Source organism: Alnus glutinosa, chromosome 11 (assembly GCF_958979055.1).
Source record: "Alnus glutinosa chromosome 11, dhAlnGlut1.1, whole genome shotgun sequence".
NCBI classification, from domain to species: Eukaryota; Viridiplantae; Streptophyta; class Magnoliopsida; order Fagales; family Betulaceae; genus Alnus; species Alnus glutinosa.
The window spans coordinates 8,023,200-8,037,915 of NC_084896.1; the positions used below are offsets into that span (position 1 = coordinate 8,023,200).

Below are 14,716 nucleotides of genomic sequence, written 5' to 3' on the forward strand. Positions count from 1 at the left end.
TTGCATTGCTTATATAACAACAGTAATGTTAGAAACCACATTTTATTTTACAATTATCTCACAATGCTAGCATGACAGTTCTAACCAACTCTTATATTAGTCATTATTAAATATATATATTCAAAAATAGGTTAAGACTGTTACAACAGTATTGTAGATTCTACAATAATTATAGAATAAAATGTAGTTTCTAGTGTTACTTTTAGTAATTCTTTTCATATAATTGTTGGTCGGTGCTTTTTTCTTTAGCTTCCTGACCTAATTATGTTGCTAAAAACTTACTAATTAATTTTCATATCAGAACTTAGAGTAACTCATGGAACTCTTCATTCACCATTTGTTTAAGAAATAATAGATGTCATCAAGTCTCTTGCTGTATTCCTAAGGGGAAAAAAAAAAAAAAAAAAATATTACTAATTTTTCTCTCTCTTTTTATGACCTGGGTTTTTATTCTATTTAATATATATATATATATATATATAAGTAAATTAATAATCAGACTCAAAAAAATTATTGCTAAAACCCCTTAAAAAAAAAATAAAAAATATTATTGCTAAAATGAGATTGGAAAGTATAGTAAACCAGTAACCACCAATAAATGATCTCACTCTGAATCGGATCCACCCCTACCCACTCAAAAGAACAGTAAAAGAGGAAGCTCACGTGCATGCCACGTGGCCAGTAAAATCGTACAGCTCACCATCATCTTCTTCAGTTCTTCTCTACTCTTTTTCAACAAAACCCGACACGCACTCCCTCATATACTACACCGTCAGAATGCCATAACCAAAGCAATCCCACCACTGAGCTTCTGACGCCACCATGGGCGGCTGCACCTCCAAGCCACAAAAGCCCAACCCCTACGCTTCCAGGGAAGACCCGAATGGCGAAAACGGCCCCTCCCACCACACCTCCAATTCACCGCCACCACAACTCCCTCCTCTCACCCCCGGAAACGACGCGGTCGCCGGCAAAAGGTCCCGGTTCTTCCCCTTCTACAGCCCCAGCCCCAGCCCCAGCCCGGCCCACTTCCTCAAGAGCGTGACCTCGACGCCGAGGCGGTTATTCCGGCGTCCGTTCCCGCCGCCGTCTCCAGCGAAGCACATAAAGTCCTTGCTCTTGCGGCGGCAGGGACTCAGAACGAAGGCCTCTGCGGATGCGATACCGGAGGAGGGGGATGAGGAGGGTGGTGGGGTGGAGCTGGACAAGCGGTTCGGGTTCTCCAAGGAGTTCACGAGTCGGTTGGAGGTCGGAGAAGAGGTTGGGAGAGGCCACTTTGGCTACACTTGCTCCGCCAGGTTCAAGAAGGGCGAGCTCAAGGGCCACCAGGTCGCTGTCAAGGTCATCCCCAAAGCCAAGGTCTGTTTCCTTAACTTGGATTCTTTGACTGTCTTAGTTCTTGAGTTGAGAGTTAATTTTGTAGCATTATTTGTATTCCATTTGTTTATGCTTGTTCTTGGTGGATGAATCCTTTTGCTGCAGTTATGGAAAGCTGTGTTTTCTGGCTCTTCTTGTTTTTATTTATTTAATTTTTCGGTAGCCTGATGTGTGAAAATCACTCTTAATATATTATATACAAATTAACCCTTTTAAAATCACGACATCGGAAGTAAGCACTTGGAAGTATCGCAGCATTTCTCCTGGTGGAATATCCTCTACAGCTTTAGTTTGAATGGGGGGTTGCGGGTTGAGGCGGATGTTGGGAGAATCGGTGCTTCGTTCAAAGCATTCACTTTTTTAGAGAAAAGGCTTCTAGAGTGGAATGATAGGCATAATTAGAATTTCTTTGGACTCCATTTGTTTTGAACTTCGAGTAGGAGACGCATAAAGTGACCAACTTTTTTTTTTTTCTCGGTCAATGGTAAGGAATGATCCCTTGGCCCACCAGAGTGGCCTTAGTTGTTTGTTACTATGCTAAGGGGACTTGATCGGGATATTTTATTTTTTTAAAATCGCATTTGGCCTTCAAAAGTACTCTTTTTCAATGGCCAAGCTATAATATACAGTGCGATGAGGAATGCAACTATAGGTTAATTTTTTTTTTTTCTCTTTTCGGTGGCTTCTTTCCATAGCAATTTGTCGATGCCTGAGATGTGACAGGTCCTATAAAGGATCAAGATAAGCCGGCTGCCAAATGGTTTTGGGAGGACCGAATCATTGAAAAGGGTCATGGTCTTGAATTGGGTCTTAAGAAGGGCCTACAGTTAAGATCGATCATGTGCACAATCAGTCAATGAATGGCCACCACCAGTCCATACTTACAGCTGCCATAAACTGGCCATAGCTGGTATCTGGATCACACACATGAACTGGAGTAGATACATGGTTAGGCTTGTAAGTGTCAGTTAGCAACTAGACCCCTTTGTGGTGATTTGAACCTTCTCCAAAAGGAGAGAAACATTGTATCAAAGCTTGAATCGTGTATGATCTGATCGATGTGAAAGATGAGGTGGTTACAAATAATTGGGAATATTATTGTATAAACAAAGAGTTAGCCTAAATTAAAGGACAAAAAGCTTTATATCAAGGGAGAAAATCAGTTAACTGACCCATTTAATTGGTGTCAACCACATGTTTCATGGTGTTGTCATGATCCAATGAAAAAATGAAAAATCTTTGAGGGAGTATTATCTGCACATTGTACAGCTAAAATTTCTGGAATAAAGCACACAATACAGTTCCTAGAATGGGACATTTTATTATTGTCCTTTTCTTATAAAGAGTTATCTTTAATAGACATGCATGTGTTTGAGGAATTTCCTTTGATATACCTGATTGCAATGGTTTTAGATTAGCATTATGGGTTTATGGATTCTTTGTGGCTATATTATAAAGCAGATATTATTGTTCTGTTGATCTGATTTCTAAATTGATGTTTCATTCTTTTCAATTCAATTCACTTATAAAAAAAATTATTTTCAATTCAATTCGGAATTAACAAGCCACATATTGCAATTAGTTTACAATGGTTAGACAAAAATGTACATAACTATATAAGATATTTTGATGCACTTTCCAAATTATGCTCTTGATTTTGATCGTTTGCCATGTCTTCCTCTCTTAAACCATTGAAGATTAGTTTGTGTTAATAGGAAAAGAATTTATCCAGAATAATTATATGTTTGACATGGTTATTCCCTCCTTCATTGATAATGATGTTTCTGGGGCAACTAGACTACCCAAAGAGCAGCTTACTGGACCATGCCAATGTTAATGGAATTTAAGGAGGAAAAACTTCAATCCACAATTTTAATGCTACATGCCAACGCAAATGCAAATGGGTGATCTGACTGACAATTCTCTGGAGTTGACCTTCTTTGTTTTAGGTTTCTGTTATAAGCTATTCTGAATCAGAGATGTCAGTTTGCAATTTTTTTATAATCAGGAGATAGATTTTTCATTTGAATTAGTGTAGTTTTGATTTAGTCAGATATTTATTTTGGCTAGTCAATGTAAGAATGAAAATAGGGAGCTGGTAAGCATAGCTGATACACAAGATTGTTAATGTAAAGAGAGTGGTATAAGAACTTTATATTTGATATTTATCAAAAAAAAAAAAAAAAGAACTTTATATTTGATGATGAGCTCATTCGGGAATAATGTATTTACGTGGTAGTAGAGAGCTGATCTTTTTGTTTAGGTTGACAGAGTTGGAATTCCAAGTAATCCTTGAGGCTCTCCATTGAACATAGTTTAGCTCTTATGGTGAAATTTCATAAATAGAGGACAGCCCCTTGAATCTATTGGTACACTAGGACCTCATTTTTATGAGTGCTGAAACATAATTTTTTTTTGATAAGTAAGAAAACTTTATTAAAAAAGTGAAAAGCGCCCCTAAGTACACAGGAAGTATACACAGGAACAACCCAGCTAACCCACAGAAGAAAACCCACAAAGACCTACGCACACACAATACCCAAAGCCCCCAAAAACCCAAAATCCAGAAGATACTCCCATAAAGCCCAAACTACAAAAAAAATACCCCACCCAAAATTCATGAAAACACCCCCAAAACCTTAAACCCGAAATACAAGCAAACCCAAAATACAGAGGGAAAAACCCAAGAACAACAACCCTCAAAAGATCCCAAGCAAAAACGAGTGTTGAAACATAAATGAAAGCAAAAGAAGAGATGCATGATCCTGTTGGCTGAAAATGAAGTCCAAGTGAGACCTGATAGCATCTGATGGAATTCTAAACAGCAAATGACTTTAAGGTCCTGCTTGAATAAAATTAAAAAGGAATAGAAGATGTGATGCACTTGAAGCAGTACAGAAGGATGTGGAAACAGTGTATTGTTCTGATATGATGTGTCTTTTAGAATTTCTAATGACCTTTTCTTTAGTGGATAAGTAAAGTGTTTCTTATAACCTTTTGGACTGCTTTGGTTCTTTACATCTTGGTTAGCTTCTAAAATTGTATTCATATGGTCTTTTTTTTTTCTTTTTCTTTTTTTTTTCTTTCAATTTAGTAAATATCTAGACATTTGGAAGTTCGTGGATAACTGGATGTTTGACATATTTAACAAAATTTTATATTGCCGATTTATGGGTTGTTCATTGTTATTTTTTCATGTTCTAATCCTTGTTGCCAGATGACATCAGCAATTGCGATTGAGGATGTGCGAAGGGAGGTGAAAATATTGCGAGCCTTGACGGGACATGACAATCTAGTACAATTCTATGATGTATTTGAAGACCAAGATAATGTCTACATAGTAATGGAGTAAGCTTGGAACACACTGCTTATTGAAATCAAATACTGTTTTGCTGCTACTCATATAAATAATAACTGGTTGAAATGAATGATGCATTTATGTTTCCTGGATGGTTCATGAGGGTTTTTAACAATTTTTTAATATATTTACAATGCCAATATTCTTGTGCCTCTCTCAAATACAAGCATATAGTCTCTGTAATTATGGTTGTCTAAATGTGATTTTCTAACATAGAAGTCCCTGGAATGATTGCTCACTGCGTTGTACTAGACCTTTGACCGTATGGAATTTAACTCTTATTGTGAATATTTCAGGTTATGTGAAGGAGGGGAGCTTCTAGACAGAATACTTTCAAGGTAGTGATTTGTTTTATTTCTTTTATTTTATAGATTTGTTCTCTGGGGCTTTCATATTTGCATCACTGTAGCCATCAACTAGTTATTCTATTACTTTTGTAGGGGTGGAAAATACTCAGAAGATGAGGCAAAGGCTGTCATGGTACAGATACTGAATGTGGTTGCATTTTGTCATCTTCAGGGTGTGGTGCATCGAGATCTTAAACCAGAGGTGAACACTTCCCATTCTTTTCCTTTTCATGCAATTATATCATGAGATGCATACTGGAAGGTTGTATGGAATGCAAGTATTGACGGAGTTACTGATGTGAGAGTTTTAGACTAAGAATTGGCCTGATGAAGGGGCTGTTTGGATATTTCTGGTGGTGTACTAGATGTTTCCACTCTCAGTCATTGCATCATTTGCTTTGAGATAAGTTAAGATTTGTTTTTTAGTGCAACACAATTTTGCCAGAATTATTAACTTTCAAACAGCATGCTTACCTTTACCAAACTAAGATAATCAAAAGCTGCTGCTGGTCAGTGCATGTTCAGCTGACAATGTTTTTGGGATTTTCAAAAAGCCGCTAAATGAGTTCGAACATTCAAGTTGTTGTTACTTGCATGTTCTCTTCAAATTATATGCTTGATATCATCTTCGCTTGATACTGAACATCAGTGATGTGTCACGTGACTTACCCCTCACTGGCTGCTCCCATCTCTTTCTTGGTCTATTATAAACTAGTTGACAGGCCTTGTGATTTAGCAGTTAATATGTACCTTGGTGTATAATTGAAACACTTAAGTAATTTTATATTTTGGATTTTGTATTACCATGATAATCAAAGCTTAGCCAAAGTCATGTAACCTTGGACCTGCCAAAGAAAATTCTGTCTGCCTACCCCTGTCAAATATAGAAAAGTGAACTACCTGTTTTTACTCATGATTTGACCATTGTGACAAATTTTGCTGCTGATTTGTTCTCACTAATACAATAGAGTTGGACTTGTGTTTATGCCATATAAGTTTGAAACTGCATAAACGTGGGCTGAGATATATAAGTGGTATTAAGTTTCCACTATTAGACTTAGTATTGTTAGTACTGTGACTAGCTTGTTTTGGAATGAATGTATAAAAAGAATGAGAAAAGAACATGATGTACTTGCTTGTTTCAAATTATATTTTATGCAGCATGCTCGATTTCTGCAGAGCATTCCGAACTACAGGGAAGATCCTATACTGCTGTCTTAGAAAATTGATATATTCCATATTCTAATTCTCAAAGCCATAGAGATTTAATGATTGGAGTTTTTATTTATCCTTTATTGCTCCAAGTGCCTGTTTAATTCACTTTTACAGTTGAGTTAGTCATCGTCTTAAATTGAGCAGCTTGACAATCTTATGAATCAATTTTAACTTGCTCTTACTTGCATGATTATTGGATCTGCCTTGTGTCATTCTTCTTGATATATCATTTAGCTAAAAATTGAGAAGCAAGCAAAAATCCATGCATGTTGTTACTCTCCACTAGAATGACGTAGCTAATTTACTCTATTATGCTGCTGAAAAAGGATATCAAAAGAGATCATCCTGCCTGGCCATATAACATAATATACAATTCCTTTTCATGGTAGATAATCGATAACTGGATCTGGACAGATAAACTTTGATCTGTTTTTGGTTTTTTGTTTTTTATTTGTATTTTTATATTTTCATCTAAACATGGCTTTTTCCTGGATCAGAATTTTTTGTATACTTCTAAGGATGAGAACTCCAAGTTGAAAGCCATAGACTTTGGCTTATCAGATTTTGTTAAGCCAGGTTTGTCAATTCCTATGAATCCCTATTTACTACCAATCTTCCAGTCCTGAGAATTTCAATGGAGTTTTAATGTTTATGGTGGCTTACAGATGAAAGGCTTAATGACATTGTCGGAAGTGCATATTACGTTGCGCCTGAAGTCCTACATAGGTCTTATAGTACAGAGGCTGATGTATGGAGCATAGGCGTAATAGCTTATATTCTATTATGCGGTAGTCGGCCATTTTGGGCTAGGACTGAATCTGGAATTTTTCGGGCGGTCTTGAAAGCTGATCCAAGTTTTGATGAAGCACCTTGGCCTTCTTTATCTTCAGAAGCAAAGGACTTTGTCAAGCGCCTGTTAAATAAGGACCCGAGAAAACGAATGACAGCTGCTCAGGCGCTAAGTGAGTTTTCATTTGAACTAAAATCATTAGGTTTTTATTTTCTAGCATCATCTTCATGACCATAATCTTTCTTTCTCTCATTTCTTCCCTTTTCTGTGTGCAGGTCATCCTTGGATCCGAACTTATAGTGATGTAAAAGTCCCTCTTGACATATTAATATTTAGGCTTATGAAGGTTTATATGCGATCGTCACCCTTGCGTAAGGCTGCTTTAAGGGTGTGTATATGTTTATACTGATGAAAAAATAAAAACCTTATTTTCTTAAGGTCATTCCCCTGCTGGAATGAAAGTACTTCATGCTTAAATTTCTTACCAAATTGATTGAATTAGTAATTTATCTTTTTCAAATGGATGGAGCTATTGTTTCTACAAGTCAAATTCTAGAATTAAAATCTTTGTTTCTTATATTTTGTTCCATTATAGTATTAATAGAATGCATAAGCACTCTCTTTAAATTGTGTTTTTGTCATTTAAGATGGTTATACACTACTGCTTTAAATTTGACAAGTTAAATTATTGACAACTACTTGGACAGCATTCTAAACTTGCGTAAGCTCTTATCCCTCTTATCTTAATCTTGTAGAAGAATTGCTCTTATTTTGTAATGCTGAATTAGGTTAAAACCTTAACGACATCCAACATGATCAAGGAAGATGTTCTGTCTCTCCTTTTAACATGAACTACAAAAATAATCATGTCAAACTTGGTTGCTCACCACTACCAAATCGAAGAGAGTATCGGGAACAAGTAGGAGAGCTACCTATATATGCATTGTATGTATATATATTCCTCTGGTCTCAAAATAGATAATGTGGTCTAAAAGTACACGATAACTAATGAAAAGGTAAAATATATTGTTGTTCCTAAAATGTTATTTACTATATTTTAAAGCTGGCATGACTGGTTTACTCTTTGAAAAAAAAAATTATCTTTTTTGGGATGGAGGGACTATTCACATACCTATGAAATGTTAGTGTTAACGTTTTTGTAGACTTCTAGAGTTCTGAAACCAGGGCCTTATGTAATGCATAAGAACATTTTTTATAATTAATACATTAGAACATGTTTTAATATTCGAAGTTCTGGATTTTGATTGCATACATTTTAACAAACCTTTACCATCTATCCTTGTCCCTCTTGCAGGCCTTGTCTAAGACATTGACTGTAGATGAACTATTTTATCTGAAGGAGCAATTTGCTCTATTGGAGCGGAACAAAAATGGCACCATAACCTTAGACAATATTAGGACGGTCAGTCTCTCTCTCTCTCTCTGTCTCTCTCTCTCTCACACACACACACACACACACACAGCAGATTGAATAACCAGATAGTTGAAGTGTTTGTTGGTCAATTGTTCTGGACAGGCCTTGATGAAAAATGCAACAGATGCAATGAAGGAGTCTCGCATCACTGATTTTCTTCCATCGGTAATAATCCAGTTGCTAATTGTTTGTGTAGATGCTCAATGATCTCTTATGGTTTATATGCTCATAGCTTATATAAGTTCCTACTTTTGAATTTGTATGCCATGACAGCTGAATGCACTTCAATACAGAAGAATGGATTTTGAAGAGTTTTGTGCAGCTGCATCAAGTGTGCATCAGCTGGAGGCACTTGATCGCTGGGAACAGCGTGCCCGTTGTGCATACGAACTTTTCGACAAGGATGGTAACAGGGCGATTGTCATTGAAGAACTTGCTTCAGTAAGTTGGTATTTTCTTTGTTAAGTTATTAATCTTGAAAGGATTGAGAGCCCATCAAGAAAGTAATATAATTAAACATCTTCTCTTTGATTGAAAAGCTTTGTGAAGTTCCATAGATGTAACTATGACCACCGTTTCAGGAGCTTGGCCTTGGTCCCTCCATTCCCGTTCATGCTGTTCTTAACGACTGGATTAGGCACACCGACGGGAAGTTAAGCTTTCTCGGGTTCGTCAAATTGCTGCACGGCGTATCTACCCGAACCCTTGCAAAGGCTCAATGAAGACATAACACTCCACGGGAAGGACGGATTTTCTCTATGCATGCTTTTGCAGCCAAATGAAATGCATGCGATTTGGCATACGTATACACACTTCAGCTGTTTGATTAAATCTGGAAGGTTTAGATTTCAGGCGACCCTCATGGGCAGAGATTACGAGCCTTCTATCTTGTGAGTATTCTTGGAGAGGAGTTTTATACCCTGTAGAAACTGCAGGCGCTTTTTATTGGTTAATTTCTAAAGCCATGCGAGTTACCGTTGGTATGAATCAGTGTAAAGTTGTAGTTAGTTTGCCTAAACAGGCGACGATATTGTCTTATAATTTCTTACTGATGATTTATATTTTATACATGCTTCATTTATCACATCTCAAACTTTTGCTTTTCTGATTTGCCTTCAAAACATGATGGATTCCTGTTTGCCTCCATGTTTTTTAACTGGAAAATAAATATTTTATTCTTCTTCTTCTTTTTTCTTGTCTTTTTTCTTCTTATTTTTATAACTAGGAGAAATCCATTTAATCTAATGCATTTATTGATGCAAATTGATTTCATGATTAACAACTTTTTTTTTTAATCTTAATGAAATCCAATGTTGATAGTAAGGCTGATAATTTTTTTACACAATTTGCGAATTTGACATGAATTTAACACGAAATTAGTAAGTTAAGATTGATGAGTTTGACCTGTTTAATTAAATGGTTTGGGTTATGGTTGACTTATATAATTTTATAATTATGTATCAACATGATTTGAATCTGATACGCGACATAAGGGTTGATTTTTTATCTTACACGCAATCTCGATATGAACTGAATACGACATTAATGGGTTAAAGTTGAGGGTTTGATTTGTCCAATTAAATATGTCCGGTTAAAATTGATTTATATAGTCTTATACTTATGTTTCGACGTGACTTAAATTCAAGACATAAACACAAATTGTCATCGATATTTGACAGCTCTCTCCCCACTCCGCAACACCACGCCCCCACCCCCCCCAAAAAAAAAAAAAAAAATTGATGAGCATTCACAATGAACTCCCTGTTTCTAGCTTTTTTCTAAAATTTTAGCAAAACATACAAAATACATCATTTAACAAACTCTTTACTCGCTACTTATTTCTCCAAAGGCGTTCTTTCTAGAGAGAGAACGTCTGAAGCTTCTAGAGAGAGAGCTTAGTGTGAGATGTTTTCGCCGGAGGGGGAGGCGTGAAGCGCTGGTTTTACTCCTAGCCTCCGTGGGCTAGGATGGCTTTTGTCCCCTTAGCTTGTTTCCAGCGGTGGTTTTTGTCCCCTCGGAGTTAGATCTGGTGGTGGTTGTTGGTTTTTTCTTTATTTTTGTTGTTGTGTGTTGGTGCAAATAAGAGGTTTTTTGGTCCAGGTCCATGGAGAACGACGGGTGTTGGTGGCTTCCGACAAAGATGTTGTCAAAGCTAGATCTACAAGAATCGACTGAAATTTCTTCGACAATGACCTTTTTGTTGCGGTCGCTGGCCTTCTCCGGTCATGGTGGTCATTCGATGAGTCCGTGTGGTTCGCTCCTGTTCGGCGCATGACCAGCACGCGCCGGGGGTTATCTCTCCCTGGTCTTGCATGTGTGGGTCACCATTTGCTTCTAGGTGACGATTTGGACTTCTGAAGGTCGCTTGGCGCAAGGGGGGTTCCCGGAGAAGGAGCATGCTCTACAGGAGCCGGCTCCGGCGGCGGTTTTTCATGTGCTTGTTTCTGAGGGTTTTCTGTTTGTATTTGGTTGTATATTCTTGTCTTTGATCACAGTCTACCATAATGGTAGCTACTTTAAACTAGGTTTTTTAGCTTTGTGGGTAGAGAATCTCTTTCTGACTTTCTCTAATCACTCCTATGGCCTTTGGGCTTTGTTGTTATTCTCCAATGGGCGTTTATAGCCTTGTATTTTCCAAATTGTATTACCCCTTTGAGGTGAATTCTCAGTAACGAAGATGGCACTATATTAAAAAATAAAAAATAAAAATAAAAAACTTACTCAATGTTAAATTTAAATCTCGTAAATGTAAATAGTCTAAAAGTAAAAGTTATAGGGGTTTTTAATACTGTTTCTTTTTTCTTTTTCTTTTTTGTACTTTTTTCTTCTCTTCACTCAATTAAAGTAAATTTTTAATACAAAAATTGGTTTCATCAATAAAATAAAATAAAATATTTAAAAAGTTTGATGTTTAATGATTTTGAAAAATGGCAAGTTAAATTTAGAAAAAATTAGGAGAGTTAATGTGAATGCTCTTCGAAGAGTCCTTAAGGTTGTCTCCTATGTATTTCAGCTCAGTGTCCGTCTCTGATAAACCCCTACGCCAGCTTCTCCGATTCCGAAATGCCCTTCCTGAAACCCCAAATTCACCGTGCACTCTCTTCACGCTGCTCTGCCTCCGACGCCCTCCTCGCTGACAAAGCGATCACGTACCTCAAACGCCACACCCACCAACTCAACTCTCTCTCTTCCCATTTCACCCCTGAAGCGGCCTCCTATTTACTCCTCAAGGCCCAGTTCGACCAAACCCTAACCCTGAATTTCCTCAACTGGGCCAAACCCCACTGCTTCTTCAGCTTCCATTGCAAGTGCCTCTCCCTCCACATTCTCACCCGCTTCAAGCTCTACAAGACCGCCCAGACCCTCGCCGAGGACGTAGCCGTTAATACCGTCGACGACACTGGCGATTTGGTCTTTCACTGCCTGAAGGACTCGTACCATTCCTGCAACTCCAGCTCGGCGGTCTTCGACTTGGTGGTAAAGTCCTATTCCCGCGTGAATTTGATTGATAAGGCTTTGAACATTGTCAATTTAGCGAAAAGTCACGGTTTTATGCCCGGTACTTTGTCGTATAATGCAATTCTCGATGCAGTCATTAGGGCAAAACGGTCGGTTAAGTTTGCAGAGGAGGTGTTTGTTGAAATGATTAGGTTGGGAGTGTCGCCGAATGTGTATACTTTTAATATTTTGATTAGAGGTTTTTGTGGGGCGGGGAATTTGGAAATGGGTTTAAGATTTTTCAGCGAAATGGAGAGGAATGGGTGTTTGCCGAATGTGGTTACGTATAATACGTTGATTGATGCGTATTGCAAGTTGGGAAGGGTTGATGAGGCGTTCCAGTTGTTAAGGTCGATGGCATTGAAGGGCTTGGAGCCAAATTTGATTTCATATAATGTGGTGATCAATGGGTTGTGTAGAGAGGGGAGGATGAAGGAGACGAGTCAGGTTCTTGAGGAGATGAGTAAGAAGGGTTTAGTTTGCGACGAGGTGACATTTAATACACTTATCAATGGTTATTGCAAGGAAGGTAATTTTCACCAAGCACTTGTTCTGCATGCGGAGATGGTGAGGAATGGATTGTCTCCAAATGTTGTTACTTATACAGCATTGATTAATAATATGTGTAAGGCTAAGAATTTAAATCGGGCAATGGAGTTTTTTGATCAGATGCATGTTAGAGGACTTAGACCAAATGAGAGGACATATACGACATTGATTGATGGGTTCTCCCAGGAGGGCTTCTTAAGTGAAGCTTACCGGGTTCTAGATGAAATGACCAAGAGAGGATTCTCACCTTCGATTGTGACTTACAATGCCCTTATTAATGGACACTGCATTTTGGGGAGTATGGACGAGGCCCGAGGAGTGATAGAAGATATGGTGGAGAAAGGGTTGGCTCCAGATGTGGTAAGTTATAGTACTATCATATCTGGCTTTTGCCGACATGGGGAGGTAGAGAAGGCATTTCAAATGAAGCTGGAGATGGTTGAGAAGGGTCTTTTACCTGATTCCATTACCTACTCAACACTTATTCAAGGTCTCTGCCAGCAAAGGAGACTGGTTGAAGCTTGTGATCTTTACCAAGATATGTTGAATATGGGTCCACGCCCTGATGAATTTACTTATACAACTTTGATAAATGCTTATTGTGTAGAAGGGGACTTACACAAGGCACTTCATTTGCACGATGAGATGATACAAAAGGGCTTTCTACCTGATGCTGTTAGCTACAGCGTGCTTATTAATGGACTTAACAAGCAGGCTCGGACAAGGGAAGCAAAAAGGCTTCTGCTCAAGTTGTTCTATGAGGAGTCTGTCCCAAATGATGTCACATATGATACTCTGATAGAGAACTGTAGTAACATTGAATTTAAGGGTGTGGTAGGTCTTGTTAAGGGATTTTGTACGAAGGGTATGATGAATGAAGCAGATCAAGTTTTTCAGTCAATGCTTCAGAAGAACCATAAGCCTGACGAAGCAGTTTATAATGTTATTATACATGGGCATTCTAGAAGTGGAAATGTTCAGAAGGCATATAATCTGTACAAGGAAATGTTGAATTCTGGTTTTGTTCCTCATACTGTGACTGTTATTGCTCTGGTTAAAGCGCTTTTCATGCAAGGAATGAATGAGGAGTTGAGTCAGGTCATAGTGAACATATTGAGAAGTTGTAGGCTCACTGATGCTGAACTTGCGAAAGTACTTGTTGAAATTAACCTTAAAGAAGGGAACATGGATGCAGTATTTAATGTGCTTACTGAGATGGCTAAGGATGGCCTCCTTCCAAATGGTGGGAGAACCGCTTATGCTGGGGGTTGAAATAAGTTTTAGGGCGAGATGACTGAGCACATGTTTTATGTTTAGTAGAAGACATGATGAAAGAAGCAAGCTGAAGCGCACGGTCCCTTTAACTTCAAGTTTAATTCTTCAACGAGCTTGGAAGAGCTATGTCAAGGGAACCTTCTCTCTTTCATTGCATTCTTCCTCAGGGTTCTGCCAGAATTGCTTCAAATGCCATTTCCACTACTTATTTGTGACTGCGTTTGCCTTTTCTTGGCGGCAACTCATCTGAAAAGTAAGTGGCAATATGAACTTTACTTGCCTAGGTAGTACGTACAAAACCTGCCGTGGGTTTACTGGGTTTAGTCAAATTTAATTTTGAGAAAAATGCAAAATAAGTCCCTGCGATTTCACTGAGTTTTATTAGTTATCTCTCTCTGCTGTTTGTTATATTTATCTTGTTTTCTGTCATCAGTTTTCTTGATTTGCTGATGTAAGTCTATTAATCTTTGTAGGTCTTATTTCTATAGATATTCGATTGACATGTTATACGATCGGCATTCAGTTTGAGTTAAAGACTAACTTTAGCAATTGGTATCATCATGTCGTAATTGAATGCCACTCATTTCATCCCAAGAAGGCTATATTGATGGGAATGCAGCATTAAGAAGGGTATGAGATGATGGTCAGCAACACGAATATGAAAAGCTCAATGTTGGAAGAGCTACTAGAAAGAGTTATAATCAAGTGGCCAGCAAGCTCTGCATGTGTAGAAGCTGAAATTGAAGTTCTTATTCGCTTGCCTGTGCTTGTTGAAGCTGTTGTATATATGTGAATACAATGACTTATATGGCAGACCAGAGAGAGGATACTGTGCACTTTAGCTGTTATATACGTGAATACGATGACATTTT

At 37.9% G+C, this 14,716-nt stretch overlaps 2 protein-coding genes across 3 annotated transcripts; both read left to right on the forward strand.

Annotated features, from left to right (window-relative positions):
- The first annotated feature begins 710 nt into the window (after positions 1–710).
- On the forward strand, positions 711–9,608 carry LOC133881853 (CDPK-related protein kinase-like). 2 transcript variants are annotated; one of them, XM_062320898.1, is made up of 11 exons: positions 711–1,359; positions 4,595–4,725; positions 5,032–5,073; positions 5,176–5,284; positions 6,795–6,873; positions 6,963–7,259; positions 7,363–7,391; positions 8,403–8,510; positions 8,625–8,687; positions 8,796–8,963; positions 9,104–9,608. In XM_062320898.1, the coding sequence occupies exons 1-11, from the start codon at positions 823–825 to the stop codon at positions 9,242–9,244; spliced, it is 1,704 nt and encodes a 567-aa protein (XP_062176882.1). In that variant the 5' UTR covers positions 711–822; the 3' UTR covers positions 9,245–9,608. The 2 variants fall into 2 exon arrangements, with proteins under 2 accessions (XP_062176882.1, XP_062176880.1); XM_062320896.1 differs by having other exon boundaries at positions 714–1,359; positions 7,363–7,475.
- A 1,900-nt stretch (positions 9,609–11,508) lies between these two features.
- LOC133880854 (pentatricopeptide repeat-containing protein At5g39710) lies at positions 11,509–14,657 on the forward strand. Its single transcript, XM_062319814.1, has 2 exons — positions 11,509–14,097; positions 14,318–14,657. Exon 1 carries the CDS (start codon positions 11,586–11,588, stop codon positions 13,839–13,841), a length of 2,256 nt encoding a protein of 751 aa, XP_062175798.1. The 5' UTR covers positions 11,509–11,585; the 3' UTR covers positions 13,842–14,097; positions 14,318–14,657.
- Positions 14,658–14,716: the final 59 nt, after the last annotated feature.

Excerpts from the sequence above, each read along its gene's own strand:
- LOC133881853 (XM_062320896.1), top strand. The coding sequence starts at position 823 with ATGGGCGGCTGCACCTCCAAGCCACAAAAGCCCAACCCCTACGCTTCC. Across the intron at positions 5,074-5,175 it reads CTAGACAGAATACTTTCAAG|GGGTGGAAAATACTCAGAAG; the intron begins GTAGTGATTTGT and ends TTACTTTTGTAG. Across the intron at positions 8,964-9,103 it reads TCATTGAAGAACTTGCTTCA|GAGCTTGGCCTTGGTCCCTC; the intron begins GTAAGTTGGTAT and ends CCACCGTTTCAG.
- LOC133880854 (XM_062319814.1), top strand. The coding sequence starts at position 11,586 with ATGCCCTTCCTGAAACCCCAAATTCACCGTGCACTCTCTTCACGCTGC.